This window comes from Momordica charantia (genome assembly GCF_013281855.1).
Source record: "Momordica charantia cultivar OHB3-1 chromosome 5 unlocalized genomic scaffold, Mcharantia_2.0 BLBB01000005.1, whole genome shotgun sequence".
In the NCBI taxonomy this organism is placed as follows: domain Eukaryota; kingdom Viridiplantae; phylum Streptophyta; class Magnoliopsida; order Cucurbitales; family Cucurbitaceae; genus Momordica; species Momordica charantia.
This window is the reverse complement of record NW_028275163.1, coordinates 24006222-24032168: the sequence shown is the minus strand read 5'-3', so window position 1 is coordinate 24032168 and position 25947 is coordinate 24006222. Positions and strand designations below refer to the sequence as shown.

The 25947-nt window shown below is 36.7% G+C and overlaps 6 protein-coding genes across 8 annotated transcripts; 3 read left to right on the top strand and 3 right to left on the bottom strand.

The window, feature by feature from the left end:
* The first annotated feature begins 200 nt into the window (after positions 1–200).
* Positions 201–10271, top strand: LOC111014996 (Acyl-CoA N-acyltransferase with RING/FYVE/PHD-type zinc finger domain-containing protein). Of its 3 annotated transcripts, XR_015790805.1 has the most exons (21): positions 201–552; positions 666–1627; positions 1701–1769; positions 1850–2048; positions 2334–2415; positions 3130–3198; positions 3302–3383; positions 3476–3535; positions 3645–3697; positions 3778–3944; positions 4235–4418; positions 5296–5353; positions 5445–5501; positions 5582–5830; positions 6606–6667; positions 6857–6913; positions 7015–7108; positions 7237–7377; positions 7695–7784; positions 8237–8308; positions 10204–10271. XR_015790805.1 is itself a non-coding variant. In XM_088123939.1 (20 exons), the coding sequence occupies exons 2-19, from the start codon at positions 863–865 to the stop codon at positions 7779–7781; spliced, it is 2535 nt and encodes an 844-aa protein (XP_087980065.1). In that variant the 5' UTR covers positions 201–552; positions 666–862; the 3' UTR covers positions 7782–7784; positions 8237–8384. The 3 variants fall into 3 exon arrangements, 2 of the variants coding, with proteins under 2 accessions (XP_087980065.1, XP_087980064.1); XM_088123939.1 differs by lacking the exon at positions 10204–10271 and having other exon boundaries at positions 8237–8384; XM_088123938.1 differs by lacking the exons at positions 8237–8308; positions 10204–10271 and having other exon boundaries at positions 202–552; positions 7695–8229.
* Positions 10272–10296: 25 nt separating this feature from the next.
* LOC111014997 (organelle RRM domain-containing protein 2, mitochondrial) lies at positions 10297–12220 on the top strand. The gene is made up of 3 exons (XM_022289885.2): positions 10297–10432; positions 11492–11560; positions 11674–12220. Exons 1-3 carry the CDS (start codon positions 10297–10299, stop codon positions 11904–11906), a joined length of 438 nt encoding a protein of 145 aa, XP_022145577.1. The 3' UTR covers positions 11907–12220.
* Positions 12221–12838: 618 nt separating this feature from the next.
* On the top strand, positions 12839–17431 carry LOC111014991 (arginine biosynthesis protein ArgJ family). Its single transcript, XM_022289877.2, has 17 exons — positions 12839–13083; positions 13211–13303; positions 13688–13811; positions 14061–14134; positions 14484–14528; positions 14705–14755; positions 14844–14912; positions 15508–15566; positions 15643–15712; positions 15814–15894; positions 15986–16072; positions 16153–16275; positions 16389–16451; positions 16559–16636; positions 16715–16860; positions 16950–17020; positions 17137–17431. The coding sequence occupies exons 1-17, from the start codon at positions 13024–13026 to the stop codon at positions 17217–17219; spliced, it is 1377 nt and encodes a 458-aa protein (XP_022145569.1). The 5' UTR covers positions 12839–13023; the 3' UTR covers positions 17220–17431.
* Positions 17432–17627: 196 nt separating this feature from the next.
* On the bottom strand, positions 17628–19584 carry LOC111014992 (uncharacterized). Its single transcript, XM_022289879.2, has 3 exons — positions 19335–19584; positions 18774–19205; positions 17628–18251 (listed from the first exon to the last, which is right to left on the bottom strand). Exons 2-3 carry the CDS (start codon positions 19167–19169, stop codon positions 17835–17837), a joined length of 813 nt encoding a protein of 270 aa, XP_022145571.1. The 5' UTR covers positions 19170–19205; positions 19335–19584; the 3' UTR covers positions 17628–17834.
* A 1461-nt stretch (positions 19585–21045) lies between these two features.
* Positions 21046–21721, bottom strand: LOC111015039 (putative histone H2B.3). Its single transcript, XM_022289947.2, has one exon. It carries the CDS (start codon positions 21612–21614, stop codon positions 21192–21194), a length of 423 nt encoding a protein of 140 aa, XP_022145639.1. The 5' UTR covers positions 21615–21721; the 3' UTR covers positions 21046–21191.
* A 977-nt stretch (positions 21722–22698) lies between these two features.
* LOC111015123 (uncharacterized) lies at positions 22699–25180 on the bottom strand. The gene is made up of 2 exons (XM_022290048.2): positions 24451–25180; positions 22699–23065 (listed from the first exon to the last, which is right to left on the bottom strand). Exons 1-2 carry the CDS (start codon positions 25062–25064, stop codon positions 23059–23061), a joined length of 621 nt encoding a protein of 206 aa, XP_022145740.1. The 5' UTR covers positions 25065–25180; the 3' UTR covers positions 22699–23058.
* Positions 25181–25947: the final 767 nt, after the last annotated feature.

The window sequence follows — 25947 nt, the reverse complement described above, 5'->3', positions numbered from 1 at the left end:
CCAGGTCACCACAATTGCTGGCACAGTGGTGACACGTGGTGGTTTGTGATTGGATAAGAGAGCGGACCCCGTGGATTTTTCCAACTGTCGTCTCGCTTCCTTCTAAAGATCGTGAGTCGTGACGAACTTTACTATTTTTGTTGTTGCTTTTTTTTAATAATAAATTAAATAAATATTAAAGAAAAATTCTCAAGAGAGTTTCTCTCTCATCGAGCGCGCTCTCTCTATCTCGTCCAAAGCTAAATCTTGACCGCGAACCAAAAGCTTTTTCATTTCAGTTTTTTGCCGCTCTGCTCTTTCGTTTGTCCTTTCAGGTTTTCGCGGACAAAACCCTAGCCCTAACTAATCCGGTGTTCGTCGTATTCGGATTCTGATTCTACTGCCAGAGGCCTGAAATCTGTTGTCGACTTGGCAGATCTCAGATCCGTTGTCGTTGGGAATTCAATCGGAGGCTCTGGTTTGCGGAGCTTGGATTTTATTGGTCTTCTGGTTTTGATTCTTGAGTTGTTCTGATCGGATTCTGGCTATTTAGGTTTCAAGAAAGGTGTCGAGGTTAGATTTCTTGATTTTGACAATAGAACTATCGGTTTTGATTTGGTGATAACCGCTGGCGGTTATTCTCAATTGATGGTTTTCTGATATTCTTTTCATTTGGTCGATTTTAGGTTTTCTGGAAGGTTAGCATTTGAATTCTCGATTGGTTATTATCTTCTCACCCAATTGAAGGCTCCAAGCAATTTAAGTCAGTTTTACGTGAATCTGGATTTTCATTTCCACTCTGCGTGGGCTTTTTGGATGCTGCCGACTGGGTTTGCAGTATTGTTAGCTACAGCTTCTGCAGATTTGGAGGAATATATATTGGATGGGAGAAGAAGCAGCTGGTTTGGCTGCAGTTACAAATGAGCCGCTGGGGAAAGAGAGCGCTTCGAGTACCGAATTGAAGCGCGACCATCAGTGTCTTGCTGAAGATACTGAACCCGAGTCATTACACAATAAGAAGCAGGCAAAAGAAGTATCCAATGAAGACGTTCGTTCAGAAGTTTCGAATCCCGTAATTTCTCCGAAAGGGAATCATTTCCAAGACATCACTAGCAGCCAGCCAGACGAGCTAGAAAATACTAACCAAGTCGAGCGCGGGGATCTTACGTCGGCTTGTTCGGGAAACTCAAGCTCCGAGGATATCTCAAGCGATGGAGTTCCTTGCCGGAACAACACATCTCGAAATGACGCTGATATGTGCGATGTTGACGAGGTTTCTCGGTTTGTGCTTGAAATTCCCAAGCATGCTAGTTCAACTGGAATTAGGAAAATTACGTTCAAATTCAGCAAAAAAAAGGAGGACAACAATTTCACATCCATGTCAGTAAGCAAAGTTCATTCTAATGGAAATTCTGATAAAGACTGTAAACCAGAACCATCGTCGGTGGATGATGCTTATACGGAGACATCTGCACATAGCTGGGAAGGCTGTGCTGAGAGCAGCAGGTTTCCCTTAGGTCCTAATAAAATGGAATTGAAAATGTCGAAGAAGGTTTTACCAAACAATTACCCTTCGAATGTTAAAAAGCTGCTGTCGACGGGTATACTTGACGGCGCTCGAGTAAAGTATATATCTACGACAAGTGAGGTATTTGTCCCCTGTTCTTCCTAATACTGCCCAAGTGCTATTTTCTTCACCGCCTGATTTATTTTCTTTTCAGATAAAGCTACACGGTATTATAAATCGCGGGGGATATATGTGCGGATGTTCAGTATGCAATTTCACGACTGTAAGTTATAAGACCCAATTCTTTTACATGATTTTCGGACTTCCTTAGAGTGACCGTATAATCAGTGATAATTTGAACAGATTCTCAGTGCTTATGAGTTTGAGCAGCATGCGGGTTTCAAGACTAGACATCCAAATAATCATATATACCTGGAGAATGGGAGGCCAATTTATAGCGTCATACAGGAAATTAAGAGTGCTCCTCTTAGCATATTGGATGAAGTGATTAAGGACGTAGCGGGTCCGTCTGTTAACATGGATTCGTTTGAGGCTTGGAAAGGTATTGATGTTTATGTTTCTTATTAAAAAATCATTCTCTCTTCTTTCTGAATAAAATTTAAAAAATATTCACATGCCTTTTGGCTAAATAAGCCAGTTTGCTCCATTCAAACCTGAAAATGTTTAGGATTGGAGCTGCATCTATCTGCTACTTCAGCATTAAGTATGAGACTAAGTTCTGACTGTAAATAATTTGCTTCCCTTGAAATGAAGGAGCTACTCTTTTCTTCTTCTTCTTTTTAATTTTTTTTTTACTTTTTTTTTCCGACAATTTTATGTTCTGCAGTAAGTTTCCACCAGAACAGTGCAAGTATTGAAGTGGAAAACGATGACGTGAAGCTTCCTAAATTGTCACATTCCATTGAGAGGTATAGGATAACTTGAAACTTGGTTACCCTTTTCTAAGTTTGTTGAAAAATATAAGGATATATTGTATCCAGGACGGCAATTCATTTTCTTTATGTTATTTATTGCTGGATTATGTGCATGCCCTTCTTCACCTTTTTGCATCAAACAATTGCCATGATGTACTTTTGCCGCTCAATATGTCTTTCCTATTGCCAGTAAGACAAAACTTATATGTTATAGTGCATCTTTTATAAGACGTAAGGTGACTAAGATTTAGTTTCTGTTTGATTCTAGGGTTTGAGGGCCAAGGAATATTTAAAGAAATTCCCTGAGATTTTGGGTTAGCAACCTTACTGACCTCACCAAAGTAAATACTCTTGAATGGATTAGAAATTTCTCATCTCATGCTAAATATTGTTTTGAGATGAACGAAGATGCATGAACCTTTTTCTGTTAGCAACCTTTGTAATTCGATCCAAATGCATTTTATCAGTGTACTGCAGCAATTTTTTAATCTTTATTGTATCAGAAGTATGAAGCTACGAGCTAGCACTGTTTTTGGTGTTTTAGCTTTTCTGATAATTATTAGATTTATGAAAATGCTGGCTACAGATACAGTGCGTTGCACCACATTTTCTTAAAGAGACATTTTAGTTTGTGTTTACGTTATAAATATTGAATTTTCAGAATACCTTTGTGCTTCGTTAGCAACAATAATTTTCTTTTTTATGCAGACCAAACCCTAATTTATCCAACTTGGTCGTGCAACAAAAGAAAACGACAGAAAAAGGCACCAAAAGAAGGTATTTTTCTTTTATTGGTTTTACAAGTGCATCCTCTATTTACTTCTTAGAAAAAAGTTTATGGCATTCTTTATAACTGATAGTTTTCCCCCTATATTGGCAGGGACAATGATCTTCACAGGCTACTTTTCATGCCAAATGGGCTTCCTGATGGTGCAGAGCTGGCATACTTTGTCAAAGGACAGGTAAATGGAATGGTAGCTTGATGTATGCATATGATGACTAAGTTTGTGGATGATCTGACCTTTTTTCCTTTATGTTTCCCTACTTTCCAAAGAAAATACTTGGAGGCTACAAGCAAGGAAATGGAATTGTCTGTAGTCACTGTAATCGAGAGGTTAGGTGCTGCAACTTTTATTGCTAGTGTAACCTCACCTTTTCTACTGTATTAATATATTTCGGTCTGTATTTTTCTATTTCTAAACTATTTTACGAATTTGAAACAGATTAGTCCTTCCCAATTTGAAGCTCATGCAGGAATGGCTGCCAGACGTCAACCGTGAGTATAGTGTAGTGTTATATTACCTTGAAGTGCTGCTAGATTGGCATACTAAAAGAATGTTTTCTTATGTAATGCAGCTACCGCCACATTTATACTACAAACGGGCTTACGCTTCATGATATTGCCATTTCCTTGGCTAGTGGGCAGAAACTTACCACTGGAGACAGTGATGATATGTGTGCTGCATGTGGTAATGGAGGGGATTTAATTTTCTGTGATCGCTGTCCTCGAGCTTTTCATACAGGTGGATCTTTGATCTTCTTTCTTTCTTTCTCTTTCCTATTTTTATATCCTGTTTTAGTTGAAGACCTTGTCGCATAGATTCTTTTTAGTTTCATGTTTGTTCAAAATTGCTTCCAGAATCATGTAATATGCCTGGAGTGTGGATTTCAGTTTGTCTCAACGATTAGGCTTTAGCATTAGCACACACCCCGGTGTTCATTTGACTCTCTCACCTTGCTAATTTTTTGGAACTATTTCTGCTTATTTTCACAATTGTATGCAAGTTCTGCATTCTAAAGTTTTATTTTTCAGGGTGCTTGCATCTACAGAATGTTCCTGAAGGAGTTTGGTGTTGCCCAAATTGTAGAGATAAAGTGGGTTCCAGTTTGAAGGCTGCTTCCGGAGGTTCTTTGAGTTTTTCAAAACCAATTGTATTTAAGTTAACACGAGTTGTTAAAGCACCTGAGTATGAAATCGGTGGTTGTGTTGTTTGCAGGTAGTTAACTTTTTCTCCCATCCTTCTCTTAACTCTTCAATGATGGCTTTCCTTTTAGGAATCTATTGATTAGAATAATTTAGGAGAATCTGACTGCTACCTTTAAATTGAGATCTAGGTAGGGGGTTATGTAAACATCTGCACCATTTTTAACCAGATAAGTATTAATAATTTTTAAAGAACCTGTTTAGGAAGGAAGCATATATGTCTTGTTTATTGAGATCTAGGCTAGGTAGGGGATTATGTAAAACTTTGCTTCATTTTTAACTGGATACATATTAATAATTTTTAAAGAGCCTGTTTAGGAAGGAACCATATTTGTCTTGTTTATTTTTTAAATTTCTTTTTCCTTTTTCCTTTTTTCAGATTTTGTTTGTTTTTAATCTTATATCATATATGACATATTTAAAGTTGATGAAAAGAAATCAAAAGTTCATCCATTCGGCATTTAAAAAAAAAAAAAATTATTTAGCTGAAACTCCAATCCAGTAGTGGCTGGATAAAATTTATTTATTATTTTAATGGTGAGATCACGATATTATTTTGAATGTCTGACTTGCCATTCAAGACGTTCATATTGGTTTAAAAATTAAGCAATGTTTACTATTTAGACTTCTTATAGATGTAGTAAAGTTGGTTAAGGTGCAGTTGACTTTTTAGGTGTGTCCTTTCCTTAGTTAATAGATGGATGGCTTTGTGATATCAACACAATGAAGGGCTAATGTATGTAATTGACTGTTTCATGATAAAACAGAAGCTTTATTTACTCGTTATATTGTTTCTTATCAAAAAGAAGAAATTCCATATCTCATTATTTGTGTAGGTATATGATTTATATGACCTTTAACTCTGGTATATCTTTTTTGTGATCTTGTAGGCGACATGATTTCAGTGCTGCTAAATTTGATGATCGAACTGTATTGCTATGTGATCAAGTATGAACATTACGTTATATTTTCTATTTGATTTTTTCTATGTTGCTTTTGCTTTGTCTAGTCTAATGTCTAATTTTTTCTTTTTGTTCAGTGTGAGAGAGAATTCCATGTTGGCTGTTTGCGGGATAGTGGGTTATGTGATCTGAAGGTAAGTTTAAAAGCAATTTAGTATCTTTTATTCTTAAAGAATGTTATGAAGTTACTTAGGGGAACTTGATTTTCCTGTAGGAACTCCCGAAGGATAAGTGGTTCTGCTGTGATGAGTGCAGTCATATCCACGTGGCCCTTCAGAATACGGTTTTGAACGGGGCACAAATCATTCCAGATTCATTATCAGAGTTAGTAATCAGAAAGCATGCTGGAAAAGGATTAGTAATTGATGGAGCTCTTAATGATGTTCGGTGGCAAATTTTAAGTGGAAAAAGTCGGTACCCAGAAGATCTTCCATTTCTTTCTAGGGCGACTGCTATTTTTCGAGTATGTTTCTTCATACTATCTTGATACTCCAGTACTTGGTTGTAATTTCATCGTACTATTTTGTTTGCCGAAATGTTAGACTAGTTCAAATAGGCTGTGTGCTCTTAACCTTTAATCCAAGTTCTAGCCTAATTGGAATCTATGATGTGCTTAAGCCATATTATTAGTATGGCTATTTTAAAATACAATGTAACTGAAAAGACAAAGTTCAGAAAATAGCTGGGTTTTTTTTTTTTGGTTTTGGGGGGGGGGGGGGGGGGGGGGGGGGGGGGGGTTCTGTTTTGCTGGAGGGATGGAGAATATGGAATGCTTTTGTTCCATAAATTCAACTGTGAAACCCAAGTTGCAATGCATGACAAAGTTATCTTTAGGAGGGTATTTGGTGTAATAAGGGAGCTTGTATTCTAGATTTGGATTTGCTTATGCCAGGTTATCATTTACTATACCATGGGTCAAAACATTGAATTACACTGGATCTTGAAATCAACCTTCTAAGCTACACCGGCTATACAATGTCAAAATTTTACAATCCATTCCTACGATCCAAACATACATAACATACACACTAACCTAGGCTTTTTAAAACTCAAGGAAACAGATGTACAACCTATAGAACATATCCTGTTTAAGTAAGGTCGTACACTAACCTAGGCTTATCAAACCCAAGAATCAAATGCCATTAAATATTCTTTGCATTTTTGTGTTGATCCTAATGTGTTCATGATTGAAGTTATTTGCTCTGGTTTTCTAATTGCACATCTTGTATCTTTACCAGGAATGTTTTGATCCCATTGTTGCAAAATCAGGTCGTGATCTGATACCTGTTATGGTTTATGGGTAAGAAAATGTTTGAAGCTGTTTTGTTTATTTTTAGTCTTTCAGTTCTATGAATTCCTTTCCTGCAAGTTGTACTATTGCATAGGTTTGTTTTTCAATTGAAAAATCATAGTGGAATTGGTAATGTCAACATGGTCATGTTATTGGGTATATGATTAGACGTTTGATATATATGGTAACTCACTGCAGGAGAAATATATCTGGACAAGAGTTTGGAGGAATGTATTGTGTTGTTTTAATTGTGAGGTATGACTCTTCAGCTGTAGTCCCCCCCCCCCCCCCCCCCCCCCCCCCCCCCAGTGGGATGCTCTTGATTTACTCAAGTTCTCGAATCTTCTGCTTTTCAGGTCAATAGTTGTATCGGCTGGTCTTCTTAGAATCTTTGGTCGTGAAGTTGCTGAGCTTCCTATAGTTGCCACAAGTAGAGAACATCAGGGCAAGGTAGGTGCTTAAGGTTCTTATTGAGAAGCCTATGGCGTGATCTTAGGCTCTTAGCTGTTAGAATATAGGTTTCATCTTCATTCGTCTCTCTCTCTCTCTCTAGTTGACTTGTTTTTCCATTTCTGCAGGGTTACTTCCAAGTATTGTTTTCATGTATAGAGCGGCTACTTTCTTCCCTAAATGTCCAAAACCTTGTACTCCCTGCTGCGGAGGATGCTGAATCAATTTGGACCAAGAAATTAGGTTTCAGAAAGATGAGTGAAGAACAAGTAAGTAACATCCCATTCTATGGTTGGCTTTTTATGGGCGTACGACAAATTTCAGTCTCTTGAAAATCTTGAACTCTATCAGTTTCAGTTTGACCTAAACTATTTGAGTTTGGTTAGGTTATAAGTTATGGTTAGTTTTGGTTCAAGAGTTGAGTTAGATAAAATTGTTTGAAACTTATTCAACTTGAACATAATCCGACCCGAATTTCCAGGATGCTATGCTACTATTGCTTTTTCTAACTCATTGCTTATGCTTATCAACAACAAACGTTGCATCTGTTATACCGTTTCTCATGTTGTTGTCTATGATTGGCCAGTTGATGAGGTATATGAGGGAGGTCCAGCTGACGATCTTCAACGGAACATCGATGCTAGAGAAGGTGGTGCAGCAGCCGACATTATGATCGGTGCGCATGTCTCTATTGAAATAATAATCCTGAGTAGGATCGTTGGAAAGGAAGGTTTTAGGTGAAAGTTGGAAGGAATCATATTTTATTTCATTCTTTTTCTCCTTTAAAATCCTACATAGGGAGCGATAGTTTGATGTATAATTTGCTGCGAGTTTCGGTTTGGACTGGCAGCCAACAAACAATCTCTTGGAAAGGTTGTTTCTGTTTGTTCATTGTACAAACTAGAAATTAGAATAGTTAACTACTAATTGGGGGGGAGGGGGGGTGTGAAGAAAGAAAAATCAATATTTTGCATGCTGACCTTTTATTATGCATGCTGGAGAGATCTCTCACTTTTCCTGTTAACTTTGATCATATTTCCATGTAGTGTTCCTTCTTCCAAAGTGTAAAAGAAAAATAATAATACAGAGAAAGGCCTGAAATGCCCAGATGCTTTCTATTATTTGCAGCCATAGGTCAAATCTTGGAGGGGGCTGTATTGCCTGCTGCAACTATCAAAGTTCCAAGAATCTCATGTCTGTGTATGCATCTATTTCTCTTCCTCTTTTAAAAATTTTAAATTTAATGCTTTTATTGTGATGGTGTTGATTTTGTTCCCTTTCTCATGTGTGATTTTTATTGGGTAGGAAGAACTTTTGTTATATTTGCAAATATGGTAAAAATTTTAAAATAAGATTTTGTTTCTCAATTTTTATTTTGCTCTTGTTATTTCAAAAAATTGATATACTAAAAATGAAGTATATCGGTCACAATAATATATTATATCACTAGTTAATCTTCTACGAATTTGGTTTAAATAATGTCAGTCCAATCTTTCTGCATTTGGAAAGTTGTTAGGATATTTTGGATATAAATGTAAATTTGCACCATTCTTTCTTCGTGGAAAATTTAGATCCTAATGTGTGCACCATTGGAAGTGTGCATATGATAAATATTACCATGTACGGTTCCTCTCAAGTTTGGAGATTCAATTTTCCATCTCTATGATTGTTGTACTAAAAAAATTCAAACAAACTTGCATAAATAAATGTCATAGGCTAGAACTTTCTTAAGTGAAGATAACTCGGTCAAAATTGCTCGTTGTCTTCAAAATTAGTCCATACCTTCCTTGGCTTTATATTTCATAGTTCATTTTTTGTTCATAGAGATTATTGTTTTATAAGTTTCATATTAGTTTAACATGTAAATGGTAATTGATAGATACCTCTTGTGAAATCGTCTCCTCTTTCCAATATGTTGTTCTTAAAAAAACATAAAAATTGAATTAAATTAGGGATTAGTATATAGATGTTCTTAAGGGATTTATGTTGAAAATTAGTATGGCCCCAAAAATAAATAACTATAATAAATGTAAATGCAATAAATAAGGGTAAAATCGAAATTAAAATAAAATCCTAGTGCAGAAATTAGAAAATTTTAAAATTTTTGATATTTTTATAAATAAGTTTATTAAATTATTTAGAATATAATATGACTTAAATTACAAAATTCAATGAATATAAACAACTGAATTATACATGCCAGTACCAATTTGCTAAGTAATTGAGAATGAAAGTAATTATTTTTCAAATTAATAATTTTAATGTATTAGAATACACCTTGAAACCATTATTTATATCTCTCAGTCTCCCAAGTGCTGATTGATAACATCCATTTTGTTTATTCATCACTGCTAGAACTTTGACAATCTTTTTTAAACATAAATATATCTTCATTTTACATTTATCTCTCATAAAAAATTTAGTTGTCAACGTCTCGTCGGAAGTTATATTTGTGACGTAATATATTTTTGAAAAATAAAAAATTGGTAGGGAAATGTTACTTCCATGCTTCAAAACAACAATACACTATTCAAATTATAACATTTGAATAACAAAGTTAATTACCAAAATCCATCTCATTCTCTGTCCCTTTACTTCAATGGGATACTGAATGGTTAGAATCCCAATATTGGAAGTTGTAATTTATAAAAATTACTTAAATAATTTAAATACTCGAGATGCTGCAATTTAATCTTAAAAAAAAAAAAGAAAGAGAGAGGAAGCCATCGACATTTGACTGTATTTTTAGTGAAAGTACTTGGAGACTCCACCTAGAAATGAAATCAATATTTAGCATGCAGAAAAAAAAAATTGAAATTTGGATATAGTTGACTTTATGAGCAATCGGTTAACAGCCAAGCACCCTACGAGTAACGACGAGAAATTCAATCTCATAGAACTCAATTCTCGTTCTCAATCCATGACCAAACTGAATGGTTAAATATTTGTGGCGAGGAGAACAAATTTCCTTTTGTTGTTGAGGAGACAAGTATTTTCACTTGAAATTTCCTTCGTAACTCTCGCAACTACTTCGTAGTGACTTTATTGGATGTTGTATACATGGACCAAAATAATATTTTAATATTTAAAATAAGGCGGTTGGAAGAACACAAAGTCACCGTCGGCGGCCACTTAGCGAGAGTTGAAAAGTGGGAGGGTTTTGCAAGGGTTTGTGGAGTCCCCCTACAATGGCGTTCGCTTCTGCCTTTCGACGAGTTCTCAATGGATCTTCCTTCGCTTCCTCTTCTCTTCAGCAATTCCAATTCCAATTCACCGCCATTCGTTTCGGTTCCACTCTCACAGCTCCCAAACTCTTCGTTAGCGGTACGCCTCAATTCTCATTTTCATACTATTTCTTTCCCTTCTATTCATGCTTGATTTGCTTCGACGCGGACAACAGTTTCGCGTTGAATTGAATGATTTTTAGCAATTGTTGCTTATTTTCGTTGTTTTATGCTTTTACTGTCGCCTTGTGATTGTTGTATTAATTAAGATTCAGAACTGGTGCAGACTGCGGGCCATCTGAAGTAATTGCTTGTGATTGACATTGTTGTTAGTCTACTCGAAGTTGTGTATCTAAGAAAAGAGTTGCCGTGTGTCATTTTCTCCATCAATATTACCATTTTGTTGGCCTGTTATTCTCCAAGTGCTCATTCATGTCCTTGTACTTTTTATTTGGCCAATATATTTTAAGTTTTTAAGCCATTGCTTAGCTGAACTGACTGAATCGTGAGTTAAAGAACTTAAATCCTCCAATGGGCAATAGGCAAGAGTTTTATACAGAACTCAGAAGTTCTCAAATGTAACCTCTTTCATCAATGATTTAGCTGACTGAGAACTGGGTTTTTCGGTTGAATTTCCCCCTCCCCAACTCCACCAAAACCAATATTAGTGCTGATAACAATACTAGGAGAAATTCTTTGTGGTTCTGTGGGTTGTGACCCTTTGGTGAGAGAGGAATAATATAATTTTTAGGAATGGGAAACATCTTGAGAGGAGTTGTGGTACTGGTCGCACGTTTCTCTACTTGGACGCTGGTTTCTAAGGAATTTTGTAGTTATCCGTCAAGTCTCATCGTTTCGGATTGGAGTCTTTTTTTGTATGGTTAGTTGCGGGGCTCTCCTGGTCGCAACCTGTTTTCTGCTGGTTTTTTTTTCAGCCCTTGGCTTATTCTTTTGTTATTTTTCATTATTTTCTCAATGAAAGCTTGGTCTTTATTAAGAAAAAAATGGGAAAAATCTCTGACTGACATACAAACTAGTACATTATGAAAATTTTAGAGGTGCAAAGATGACAGTTGATCGATTATTGAACTACTGAATGGCCTGTTATTTACTCTGTTAGCGTAGTGACTATCGCGTTTTTTTGTTGCCCAACAAGCAGGTCTTTCAAGACTAACTACAGATGATAAGCTGAAGGAGGCCTTTTCTCCTTTTGGCCAGCTTGTTGAAGGTGAACAACAATATTCGCTTTCCTCCAATTCTGTGTTTTCATTTCCTTGGACATAGCCTTTCAAACACTATAATCATATTGACCCACATTGACTCTGCTTGATGACCCTCCAGCAAAAGTTATTACTGATCGAGCCTCTGGAAGATCAAAGGGCTTCGGTTTTGTTACTTACGCAAGCATTGAGGAAGCCGAGAAGGCGAGAGAAGAAATGAATGCCAAGTTCCTGGATGGGTGGGTTATTTTTGTTGACCCAGCCAAACCAAGGGAGCCTAGGCCGCCTCCGCAACCAAACCACGAGCCTACGGAAGGTTTCAGAACAAATAAGACGATCGGTTGGTGCGGTTGACGATTGTTTGACACTCTAGATCAGATTTTGTGTCTCCCCAATTTCTCATCCGATATTGTAGTTGGATTCAAGACTCTGGATAGATGAAAAACAGGGTCACCATTACCAATTCAGCACATAAAATAGGCTCATCTCATCATTTTTGGTCTCTGGACGTTCTCATCTTTATATCCTATACATTGAACTATACATTGATTGCATTTTTTATTGCTCTTGCTCTTCTGGAGCTGCCTAGGGAAACTAACTGTCTTTTATGCTTTGTATTTTTATTTATTCTTAAGTAGGAAGGATTCGAGGTTATCATCTCTTGGTTAGAGACGGGTGTTAACTACCATTGAGCTATACTTTGTATTTTGTTCGTCTCCTCATGAGATACTGATATAAATTTTAATGGTTCCTTCCGCGCTAAAGACTGTTTATTAGAATTTTGATTTTAGATTTTAAAAAATAAGTTCATTTTTTGTTTTTGCAGCCTAATTTTAAAATTTGTTTTACCATTCCAACCAAATTTGATCTAAATTAAGCCTTAACAATTTTCTTGTTTTACAATCTACTTCTAAAATTTTTTTAAAAAGCTCCAAAAGGTCAAATCCCATCTTTTATTTTATTTAACGTGTTTTTTCAAAAAAAAAAAAAAAACAAAGCAAACACAAAATGAATAGTTTATTTTCGGTCTCAATCGATCATTTTGTTTTGACGTGTTATTAGTTTTTAACGAAATGATGCACCATTTCTGATGAACACTATTGTCTAATGTAAAGACAGAAGGATAAAATGAGACAATAAATAAAAAATTTAAATAATATTTCTACTTTTGATTTTGATTCATTTTAATTCCGTTTCAGCGGAGGATTATAAAATTATGCTTATTTATTGTAAAGTTTTTGAACTGAAGCCTTGATTTGAAGTTCCATTGATTCACAGAGGAACCCCACGCCCATCTCACGTGCTTCAACAGGCGCCCCTTGGCCGCCGCAATGGCTGCTGCTGCTGGCCAATTTGAGAGAGACCCACCAAAAGAAAACCAAAACCCATTTCCAGAATTCCCATTTCCTTCATAAAATCAAAATCTAACGCTCTGTGTTTCAGTTTTCAGTTTTCAGTTTCAAAACCCACCATGTATCTCTCTCTTCCTCACTACGCCTCCCTCAAATTCCCCGCCCTTCATTCCCCCAAGGTCCGTTTTCTGCTCTGTGCTTCGATTTCAGCCACCAACATAAACAATCTTCATACCCATTTTCATATTTCCGCTTTTTACTTGGGATTTTCCATTTTCCAGCGCCTGATCGTATGTTTCTTCTCAGAGGAATTTTCGGGTGTTTGCTGTCGCTACCAGTGACGCCGCCACTTATCTGCCCGAAGCTCCGATCCTGATTCCTGATGGACCATGGAAGCAGGTTCCCACTTCTTTTCTTGCCCTAAACTTCTTTGTTCTTTTGATTCTCTATTTCTCTGAAACATTATGCAGTTTGGTAACCATTTCGTTTTTAGTTTATGCTTGTTTTCTCACAATTTCGAACACATTTGAATTCTTGCCCAGCTTGCAAAAACAAAACAACCCTTTCTCTGAAACCTGTTTTTGCTTTGAAACTCAACTGAAATTTGAAAATAAAGGCATAGGTATCTGTTGTTTTTGTAAGTTTAATCTTCAAAGAAGCAGTAAACTAAAAACGTTGTCGAATATGCCTTTGACCAGATATTCTTACTGTGATGTTTTGTTCTTCTCTCTTTAAGTAGTAGAATCTATCTTTGATTCATAATTCGTGAACTTGTTCTTGTAGATTGATGGAGGAGTTAGTGCTGCAAAAGGATTCAAAGCTGCAGGGCTTTATGGTGGGTTACGCGCAAAGGGGGAGAAACCTGATCTTGCACTTGTTACTTGTGATGTTGATGCCATTTCTGCAGGTAAGAGCTCATTCTTGAGTTAATCCACGTTCTACAATAATCTTTAATTTATAAATAATGCTAACTAGAGCATGATAAATTAGAACAACCTTACTTGAAAAGGATCTGTTCTATAGTGGATGATAGATTAGCTGATTAAAGGAATGATTTTGGTTGCATCCCTGGGGACTAGATTAGCTGATTCTGAACTTTTAGTGGTGTTGATTGGTTTCAGATGCATCATTCGAGTTTGTTCATTTTCATTTCCAGGAGCATTTACAAGGAATGTAGTTGCTGCTGCACCAGTGTTATACTGTAAAAAAGCTTTGAATGTTTCAGAAACGGTAGGTCTTTCGATGTATTGTTGCTAAATCAGAGACTGAGCTTTATATGTGTGTATTGTGATTACATTGAGTTACGTTTACAATAAGCTTCTTCAACCAAATTTCTGATGTTAGTTAGTTGATTTAGTTTGCGACACGATAATCTCTTGCATATCGCTGAGAACTTGTACCTATGGTAAAACCATAACTAGACAAGTTCATTGATTTTGCACCTTTTATATGGCTACCCATAATGCTGGCTCGCTCCATTCAACACATTGAATTGCATTTAAATTCACCAGCTAAAATTGTAACATCATGCACTAGTTTGTTTGCTAACGACATTTTGATCAATTCTACGATTTAATAGGCACGTGCGGTGTTAATAAATGCTGGTCAAGCCAATGCTGCAACGGTAAGCAGTTATTTTGATTTCTTCTATCGAATATAATTTGATACACAACCTGCGTAGCTCTTGCATATGATTTGGACTTGAAAAGTTAGAAATCTATGCCCATGTTCATGATAAACCGTTATCGCTAGTTCGATTGATGAATATTTACGTATCTAAGAGTCTTTCGGTTACTGCAGGGGGATGCCGGTTATAAAGATGTGGTAGAATGTGTCAACAATCTTGCTGAGGCATGTATCTTAGTAGTGTTTACAACATGTCATCTATTGTTAATTTTTTAGTACAACTTTTTAAGCTGCAACTTGACCTTTATTGCAGATTCTTCAAATAAGGCCAGAGGAAGTCCTAGTTGAATCCACTGGGGTCATTGGTCATAGAATAAAAAAGGTTTTGGAGAGTGAATATGTCTTGTTTTTTAGTTGACATTATAGAGCCCGTTTGCTAACGTTCCCGTTTTTTGTTTATTCTGGTGTTTTCAGCGTATAAACAACATAAGCGTTTGGTAATTAATCATATTTTTCATTTTTTTATTTTTAAGAAATGATTTCAAAATTGTGTAGAAATTTTAGAAACAACAGATTTTTTGTTTCTGGTTTCTTTTTCAGTTTTTTTTTTTCTAAAACATAAATCAAAGCACTATTTTATCATTCCTTACTTTTGAAATGCATAATAGATATCATAATGTAACATAAAAATTTTGAACATTTAATTTGAAATTTTAATTTTCATATAAAATTTTTACTTTTTTAATTTAAAAGTTTAGAGAACAAGTCACGAAAAGTGGTTACCAAACATGTTTTTTATTTTATTTTTCTATAAAACAGATAAAAAACAAGAAACAGTTATCAAACACAATTCTATTTTTCTTGATTGGAAAAAAAAATTGAGAAAACAAGAAACAGAAATGTCGCTGAATAGGTTCATACCAATGGGATGTGTTGGCTCAAATTCTAAAGTTATGTATATCCAACTTCGAATGCAGGAAGCACTGTTGAATTCTCTTCCAAAACTAGTCAGTTCCCTTTCACCTTCAATTGAAGGGTAATCCTCAATCTTTTAGTTCATTTTAGTTGTATTTTCATTCAAGTCTTTGAAAATTTCTGGTTCTGGTTCACAGTGCAGCTTCTGCAGCAGTGGCAATAACAACGACCGACCTTGTCAGTAAAAGCGTGGCAATCGAGTCCCGAGTGCGTAAATATTTTTTCGTGTTGTTGCTAGAAGTCACGTTTGAATAAACTGACTGCAGAAAGGATAGGATTAAAATTAGAATTGGGTCACATGTGTTTAGGTTGGGGACTCGATCATAAGAATTGGAGGAATGGCAAAAGGCTCGGGAATGATTCACCCAAATATGGCTACTATGCTCGGCGTACGTATCTCGAAACTTCTGGGTTCGTACCGTAACATGTTAGTCGTTTTGATTAATGGTTATTTGTGACAATGTGGGGGTGGGGGGCCAGGTTATAACAACGGATGCAGTGGTTGGTAGTGATGTTTGGAGAAAGATGGTGCAGATTTCTGTGGACCGAAGCTTCAATCAGATTACTGTATGTTCTCTTTTCTTTGAAAAAAAAAAGAAAAAACTTTACGTTCTATATAAAATTGTTTATTAAAGAAAGCAATGCAGGTGGACGGGGATACGAGTACGAACGACACGGTGATTGCTTTGTCAAGCGGGTTGTCATCTTCTAATCCAATTTTGTCGTTGAACACTCGTGAAGCTGGCCAGCTTCAACAATGTCTTGATGTGGTATGTATCTAATTTCGTGTATAATATTGCTGATAAACACATTTTGAACTAAATTACCTTCTTTCTTCAATAATAACTTTTGAAGTTTCAATGGCTATCTTTTGATTTTTCAGGTGATGCAAGGCCTTGCCAAGTCAATAGCTTGGGATGGAGAAGGAGCAACCTGTCTTATTGAGGTCTGCAATTCAAATACTTGCATCTCTCACCACTTCTATTATGTTCTTGCATTTTTAGCAGTGAAAAAGAGTATTCGATGTAGAATTTCCCATTGTAAATGACACAGGTCACGGTGAGTGGCACGAGTTCAGAAGCTGAAGCAGCGAAAATTGCTCGTTCGGTTGCAGGATCGTCGCTTGTAAAGGCATGATTTTCCATTCTTAAACATCTGCTCCAACCCCTCGTGCAAATCACGTTTCATCGAAATATTTTCATGATGCAGTCAGCTATATATGGCCGTGATCCAAACTGGGGACGTATTGCAGCGGCTGCTGGCTACGCAGGGGTACTGTTCGAGCAGAAGAAACTCAAAGTGTCACTGGGAAACATTCTCCTCATGGATGGTGGAGAACCTCAATCTTTTGACAGGTCTATAGTTTCTTCAATCTCCAAATCTTTACATTTCTTTTAACCACCAGGATGCTACAAAAACTGTGTTATATTGTGTCTGTTTTCAGGGCTGCGGCTAGTAACTATCTCAGAAGAGCTGGAGAAACCCATGGTACTGTCAGAATTTACATCTCCATAGGTGAGTTCTTCAACAAATGACATATTAGATCTTTCACTCACTAAACACAGAAATCTGAAAACAAAGTAGTTATCGACCGAACAAACTAGTAACTAGTTAGTTGCTTCGATCTACAGGCGATGGATCCGGAGAAGGGCGGGCATGGGGCTGTGACTTGAGCTACGACTACGTCAAAATAAATGCAGAGTACACTACATAGACTGCTTACACAGGAATACGTTACTCAGTACTCAGAAAATCCTTGTTAACCAAAGTATCAATTGAAATCATTCAGCTGAATTCAATTGATTATTTATAAACTTCTCTTGTTTTGGGACAAGTTAGGGATTTACAATTTCAAGATTTGATTAAATGGGTGTTTTGTACTCTCAATATGCACAATAAGATCAAGTTAGGGATTTACAATTTCAAGATTTGAATAAAAGCCAAAAACTAGCTTTAGAACATTTTTCCTAATAAAACAACCCCTAGATTCCAGTCAGATTAGGCCAAAATAAGAAAATTCCCTATTGAAATGGGCTTCTTCTACAAGAAAACATGTATACAACAAACTAAAAATCACAACAATATATCCAAATATTAAAGTAGGAACATATCACATCAATCGTTTAACATAAAGCGAAATTTCAACCATATCATAAAGTGTTCTATAAATCCTCGGGCAATCCCTCGTACAAACACAACAAAAAAGTTAACATCGAACAATTAATTGGTCCAAGCCGCTCGGTCATCCACAATCACAAAAGAAACCAAAACAACATTTTATTTATTTACAGAAACTGTGGGAGAAGATGAAAACTTGGATTAATAATGCTCACAAGGCTTCGGTAACAGAGTAGTGCACCTTAGTGAGTGATGTTTTCAGGAAGATACTTCCACAGTGAGAATCTGAGCTCCCATCATCGAAACTCTCGAACTCATCGAGAGTATTAACCAAGTTTTCGTGAGAGTCGAATGACCTTTGATACCGATCAGAGCTGCAGACGGCTTTACGAGCCTGCCTTTTGTCCCGGCCACCACTCCCACGGGAAGAGTTGCTGCTCTTCTGTCCTTTCTTTCCATTCTTCCTGTTCTTAGATTTCTGCTGTTTTTTGTTGTTTTTTACACTATGACACAAAGATGTCTGGGGAGGATCATACACATCAGGAGCCCATTTCACAGTCAGCTTAGGTGAAGCGCCGGAGTGTTGTGCTCGGCTACCTTTCATGGCAGATATGAGCTTCCCAGGAGTCTGAACAAAAGAAAACGGAAGGGATAAGACCGAAATGCCAATATGCAATGGGGTTGTACATCTCTAGGGTATTTTATCAGTAAGAAGCTCAAATCTGCATTCAGGGTGAGTGAACAAAAATTGCAGTGAAAAGACAATCATCTTCTGGGTTATGCTGCTCACTCACAACAATCAATGTTGACAGAAAATTCTCCACACAAAACACAAGGACATGAAAAATTTGCATAAAGGAAACAACAATTAGACGTGCAATCACTACATTATAATCATGATTGATAACTTGCCCTCAAAGAATGATAACTCTAGGTACAACCAAATTGGCAAAGCTTGTTCTTAAAGGTTCCCAATTCCCACACCAAATTGCCTTTTGTCACAAATAAAAATAATGATAACTATTGATAGTTTTTTATGACAAGAAAAGAATAATAGCAAAGCAATATAACAGAATACAAGAAATCATCATATACACTAGACACACCTGCAATTTTTTCTGTTTCTAGTATTGATGAGAAGAGAACTTACTGGACAAGAAACTGATCTTGTAAAAGCTTGATGCGTAGATTCCTTAGAGGCCATATCGCCCATTGTTGATTGTGGTTTCTCATCATTGTCTGAAGAATCATTAGGAGGCGATGTTGCAGCAGGAAAAGGAAAGGTTGCGGACCTGCCTAAACACTTCTTAGATGAGTTGCTCTTGGGAAGTTCTAGCTCTTCTTGATTGTTTCTGTCATTTGAATTATCACCGCAATTCAGATTGCACTCTGAACTTTGGGTATTATCAATGCTCAAATACTTCTTAAAAGATCCGTCAAGATCATTAAACAATGCACCATCAATTTCTTTCAAAGACGACTGCAGATCATCCAAGCCGTCTACATCCAGGATAGCCAACTTCTGATGAATGGAAGGAATGTCCATTCAGAATTATATATAGCACGAGAAATCTGCTAGGACCTGCATAGAACCAACCAAGATAACTCAAGACAAGCCCGGAAGAAACTCGATCCCGGTGCTCAGAAAGAATCAAGAAGCTATTATGGCGTTTCTTAAAGCAAATGGAAGAAAACAAATCTAAAGAAGTACCTTGCACAATAATCAGGATTGCAAGAACCCTCTCAACGAGTAGTCAATTTCGATCCAGTAACTCGCTAACAGAGGCTTCGACCGGAAAAAACCTCAAAATCAAGAGCAAAAGAAGAAACCCTTAAACCTTAAAACTCTAATTTCTCAAGGAATCCGAAACCTCAAACGGAGCACAGAGCAAGAAGGAGAAAAGAGAAGGCTGGAGAATAGAAACAGAGCACGGAATGCGCTAAAAGAACCCCATGTTAACTAAGATTACCACGCCGATCACCCTTCTCGAGCCGTTTCAGACGATGCGAGGAGGAACCACCATGAAATGAAGTCAAAGAAGGAAGCAGGGGGCGCAGGAAGAGATGAAGAGGTACCGAAGGCATATTGAAATGCTCTTCGAAACCCGAATTAGCGAAGGGTCAAACAAAACTTCAGATTTGCGAGCCAAGGGCTGGAGGAAATGGGGCAAAGAAATCGTAATGTCGGAATCAAAAACAATCGAAGGTGAAGAACATAAGAACCTGAAATTGAGATCGTGAGGCGACGGATAAGGCGGGATTCATGTGATCCGTAACATGGCGAAAAAGATCGGCGAAGTTCCAGAGGCGGCGGAGATGGATCGGAATCGGATAATTTTGGGAGGATGAGGTCGAAAATGGTGGCGGAATTGGGATCTTACGGAACTAATCTTTTGGGTCAACAGCAACGAATCGGTCGCATAGATATAGCTGCCACGCCCAATTACAACTTTACACGTTTCTACATTTCTCAATTAGTTCTCAGATATTTACTAACATTTTCCATTGGGCCGGGCCGGCCCCGGCCTGTTTTGTCGAAGCCCATTTCCGAGGTATATCCATTATCTGCTTCGTCGGCGCTGACCGGACAGAAGTCAAGTCCTTTTATCTCAAAAAGAATGGTCTCGATTTTATATTGGTCTACTTTTTCGTCTATTTTAATCGGTGTACTTTCGAAGGTTTAGTTTTTAATATTTAAAATTGTGACCCATTATTTTAGTTTTAATACTAAAATAGTATTTAAACTGTTTTTATTCTATTGAAATTAAAACAAATAATAAAACTTTGTTTTATGTTCTTTTCATCTGATTATATAAATAGCCTTGCACAAAATGGTGAGCAAATGTATTTTAAGTTACAGAAGATTTTGCCTTGGTAACAAACTCTTTCAATGAATTATACGTCATCTTTTGATTCCAAACCATTTCATTTCAAATTATAATGGCTGTAAAATTTAAGACAATTTATTAGAAAAACGAAGATGGATTGTTATTTTTTCAACCCACTTCATTTTTAAATTTTAATGGCACAAGTAATTTATCTCTAGAGATCAGATGGGACTCATTAGACAGAGAGATGCAAAATCAAAGCCTGACTTGGGAATTAATTGTTTCCTACCCACTACGAACCTGCCAATGGCAATCACACTCAATGAAGTTCCTGAATAATGAGATGATTTATCATGAATTATAGATTTGCTGCAGCTTATTCAGTCGATTTCTGATCCAGAAATTTCACATTCGCATGAAGAACGTGAAATCGTAATCATTAAGTAAGAAAGAATCGGAGCATGAACATTTATATGAATTGGAAAGGGATCATCACAAGATCAAATCTGCAGAAAACCTAATGCTCTTCCCTTCCGAGATTCATATTATGCAGAAACCAAAAGTTAATCTGCATTTGCACCACACAATGGAAAATTCTATCGAATAGAAGCACTTGTTATTCATTAAAACTATTAGTTCGTTACATCTAACACCATAGAAACCAGGATCTACACAAACAAACAAAAAAATACCATAACTGCAAACGTAACCCTAATCCAAAAATTCACTGATTAGGAAACCTAAGAACTGGTAAATTTAGTCACGGCTTTAGTTCCTTCAGATACGGCGTGCTTCGCTAACTCACCAGGCAACACCAATCGAACGGCGGTCTGGATCTCCCGGGAGGTGATCGTCGGTTTCTTGTTATATCTAGCCAATTTAGAAGCCTCCTGCGCGAGCTTCTCGAAGATATCGTTGATGAAACTGTTCATAATGCCCATGGCCTTGCTGGAGATCCCAATGTCAGGGTGGACCTGCTTCAAAACCTTGAAAATGTAGATCTTGTAAGTCTCGGTGCTCTTTTTGATCTTCTTCTTCTTCTTATCGCCGCCCTCCTTGGTGATCTTCTTCTCGGCCTTCGGCTTCTTCTCCGCCGAGGAAGGGGCCTTCTCGGCCGCCGGCTTCTTCTCCGCGGGCTTCTTTTCGGCCTTCGTTGGCGCCATTGTTGAAACGAAGATTTTCTCGGAGGTCAAAAATTGAGGCAATGGAATCGCGCGACGAATGCGAGTGGGTGGATTCAGGGGGTTGAACGATTCCGAAATCAGGAGCGGAGGAGAGTTTATATAGAAGAATGGGGTGAATTCTTATTGGACGAATGGACTTTCACGCGGATCGCCGACGTGGCATCCATACTGCCGTTGGATTTTATTAGTAGTGGTTTGCGGTTGAGATTGTCTACTGAGTTTTCGACTCGGTCGGACGGACGGACTCGTCGTCAGGTTATCTTTGCCCACGGAAATAGTTCCATTTCATTTATACAATATATAACTATAATATATTCAATTTTTAATATTATTTTGTAAATTAAAAAAAAACACTCAATTTTGTCAAAGTTATATAAATGAGAACAAATCATTTTTTACATTTCTTTTTATATATAGTTCAACAAAAAATGGGGAGATATCAAATAAGATAAATAATATTTTAAGTCCAAGTCTAACGTGTACTCCTAAAGTAGGTGGTTATCCTGAGTTTGATTCATGTCGATTACATTTTTAATTAATTACATCCACTTTAGGCCACTCAAAATGGCAGCGCCAACAAAACCGATTAAAAAATGTTTCATATCTGTAAAAGAACAACAGTAATTTTGATTTTCAGAACGTGTACCCATTCAGAATTGTCAGATTAAGAAAAAAAAATGTAATCTTGACATAAACTATTAGAGCATATGACAATGCAGGTTGTCGAATTAAATCTCACACATAAAAAAAGATGATTACGAAAAAATACAGAGATAAAAATACTCAAAACAGTTTCAATCGTTCAAGGATGCATTTGATATAGAACTATTATAGTGTGATTATAAATTGATAGCTAAAGTTATAAGAACACTTTTTCACCGAATAATACGAAAATCCAATATGATTATGGATCTACCCCGAGTCCAAATGGTCAAACATTAATATCGTCTAATAAGTCGCAGGTTCGAACTTTCTCCGGTTTATAACGTATATAAAACCAGGGTCCAAAAAACACCCATTCTGGGCAAATACAGAATCAAGGAGCCATTTATGTGAGCCTCTGTTAAACAAAAATGGAAGAAACTGCATAATCATTGATCTTCTAAGAAATCTGTAAAACACAAAAAATAAGAAACAGGCACATAAACCTGCAAGCATGACTAAGAACCACTACACAGGAGTTAACTGGAAAGAGCAATGAGCATTATTATTCAAAGTAATGGAGAAAAAAACTGATCAAACAGAGAATATCACTGAACTGTGTATCCATCTCCTTTCCTTTACTGTCCAACATACACAAGAAGTTCAGTATCCAAACTACAGGAACACCCAGGTGCAATCTGTAAAATGACAATCCGTAGCAGCCTCCTTTGGAATCTGAACTTCTTATACTGATTGAAAGACCAGGACTCGGCTCGGCTGACTAAAACCTGTTGTTGGCAAAATAGATAACGAAATATAATAAGTGTACGAGCACTGAGTTAGAGCAACAAACTAATCATGATCACTTTTTGCAGATAGGCAATTGACTCGATTGTCAATCTCTGTATAGTCTGAGATATTCAAATTTTACACGAATGAAGTCAATAATGAGAGTGATCTATCTAGCAACAACTGTACAGCATGAGTTGAAACACAACATTATTTGAGTAATCCTTCAAATCCAAGCGAAATGAAGGAGAAAACCCGAAAAAGCAGCTAACGACTGGCATGTAAAACAATCAGACAACAGTACACCTAGCACACATGGACTCTCAGAATACAAATCACATTACAAACAATTATGAGCAAGCGCACCAAAGAAGCTTCTTTGGCTTTACAATCATGGTTGCTGTAAATTTCCTAAAAATTAAAGCATGCTCCAAACTCTTGCTAGTAGGAACGTATACCTCATTAGCCATGTCCTGCTATAAGATTCTGAGAAAAAAAAAGAAAAGTATGGAAAGCTTCCTTAGCATCCTTGCAATAGTTGTTCTGTCTAAAACACCTTGCAGTTTGGAAGTAAATATATGGTTCTTTCAATGAAATCAATTCACCTGTGGTGGATAGTCCTAAAGGGGTCGAAAGAGAATCGCAAATAGAGGCTTATGCCATGGGAATTTCTACTACATTAGCAACGGCACCTCCTCTGTCAAACTCTCGCTTTAGGCATTAGCTAAAATCCTTTGACTAACAAATGTTTCAATATTACTGGTCAAAATGTTCACTTACAAAGTCCCAACTTCGATCTCCAGATCTACCACCACATACGAATGATAATGAGACCGTACATTTCATTTGCAAATAACATACATCCGATCTGCCTAGACCTCTCTATCCATAATCTAATCAATGAAGGAGTCTTCCCTAATGATAGACAAGTGAACCCATGTCGTATACATATAACAACTACGAGACTTTTGAGATAAATGGTTTACTCATCACTCGATGAACTTAGCAAACTGCAGATAATTATATTACATATACAAGTTAAAATGCACACCAACATATCAGGCAAAAGCATATGACAATGGCAAGTGATAATAAATTTACTATATGGCTAATTCGAAACTCTGTCGAATAATATGAAATCCAGTCTGGGTATCACTTGTTTTTCCCTTGTTTTACTTCTCATTTTGTGTTTGTTACATCTGAACGGTGGAAAAGAAAGAGCTGTTTGGAAACTTTCCACAAAACCACTTTCTGACTTTGTTTTGTAAACTGATTTTAAGAACATCCTGTGGCTACCTATCACCTAATGTTCACTTATAATTCACAAGAACATGATTCTGTAAGGAATGACAGCAAAATTGAAAGTAGAAAAATTGTTTGAAACCTTTGCGAACTGGCATTGACATTGCGATGAAGAATCCGACCGCCACTCGAATCACCACCGTCAATCAACTCCCGAAGACCTAATTTGCCCACCTTCTCGTCTTTTTCATCATCTTCTTCCTCCCCCTCCTCTTCCTCTTCCTGCTCCTGTTCCTCCTTCCGTTTATTTAGTTCACGGTTGACCTTTCCCTGAAGCCTCTCAAAGTAATTCCCATATATATACTCCGGCGAGTATCCATTTTCTTCGTCAAACAACATAATATGGCCGTGCCATTCCCAAACTCGATAATCCGAGTCCTTCTCCTCGTGAAACCCGACGCATATGTGGTGCTCGCCGATGGTGACGGCCTGGCCGGAATTGGGCTTGAGGGAATCGGTGTTTCCGGTGAGAATAACGCGGATAATCTCCTTCTCGAGCTTGGATTCCTCTTTAGCGAGCTGCGTTTTGTTGTCGTCGTTGTCGTCGTCGGACAGATTGGCGGCATCGAAGAGAAGGTCTTCGAGGGATTGGGAGAGAAGGGGATTGTTGTTGTTTGGGGGCCGGATTTGGAGTCTGCCCATGAGAGTTTGGAGGAGAAGATTATCGAAATTCGCGGTGTTGCTGAAGGAGCTCATGGTGATCGGTTCGAATTGTGAATCGGAGACTGGGTTTCTGGTTTTCTGCGGATGGAATTTTGGAGGGTTTTAGGTATTGGAGGAGACGACGTTTGCTTTCTTTGTTATTAATTGTTTTATTTGTTTTTTAAAATACTATTTTGTTGCTACTACTTATTTGGTTGATTTTGATCTTTTAATTTCAAAAATATCTATTTTGTATTTTTTCTATATTTTAAACTTTTATTTATTTTAGTTTTTCAGTAATTTTAAAAAGAGACTATAACAAAATTTATACACCATTATAACTTTAGGGTTACATTTCAATAAATTTTGTGAGTAAAATGTCGTGCTGAAATTTTTATTGAAATAGATAATATCAAAATGAAATGAAATTACTAAAATATGATCTTTGCCTAAACTACAATTAACAATAATTTAAAGTATATAGACTAATATAGATATTTTGAAAACACGTTACTAATATGTAAAAGTCAATAACAAATTATACCATAACAATATTTATTTCCTTCTTCCTCTTTATTAATTTTGTTAATATTATCTCAAAATAAATAATCTTGTTAATGCTAAATTATAAATTTGGTTATTAATCTCCCATGAGCTAAACTTTCAATAATGTTTACTGGATTCTCAAATCAAGTTAAAAGTGCGTTGAATCGTTCAATTTCGTAAGTATATTGTTAATGGTTAGTTTTAATATCATAAATTACTAATTTATTACTCAATTACTTTTAGATACAAACTTCAAAGTTTACAAAGTTGATACAATTAAAACGAAAGTTTAAAAGGTGGGCACAATTAAAAATCCATTCATATTTGTTGGTACCAAGAACAACGTAAAAGTTTTTACGAGGAGGTACTTTCATAGAGGGAGGATGCAAGT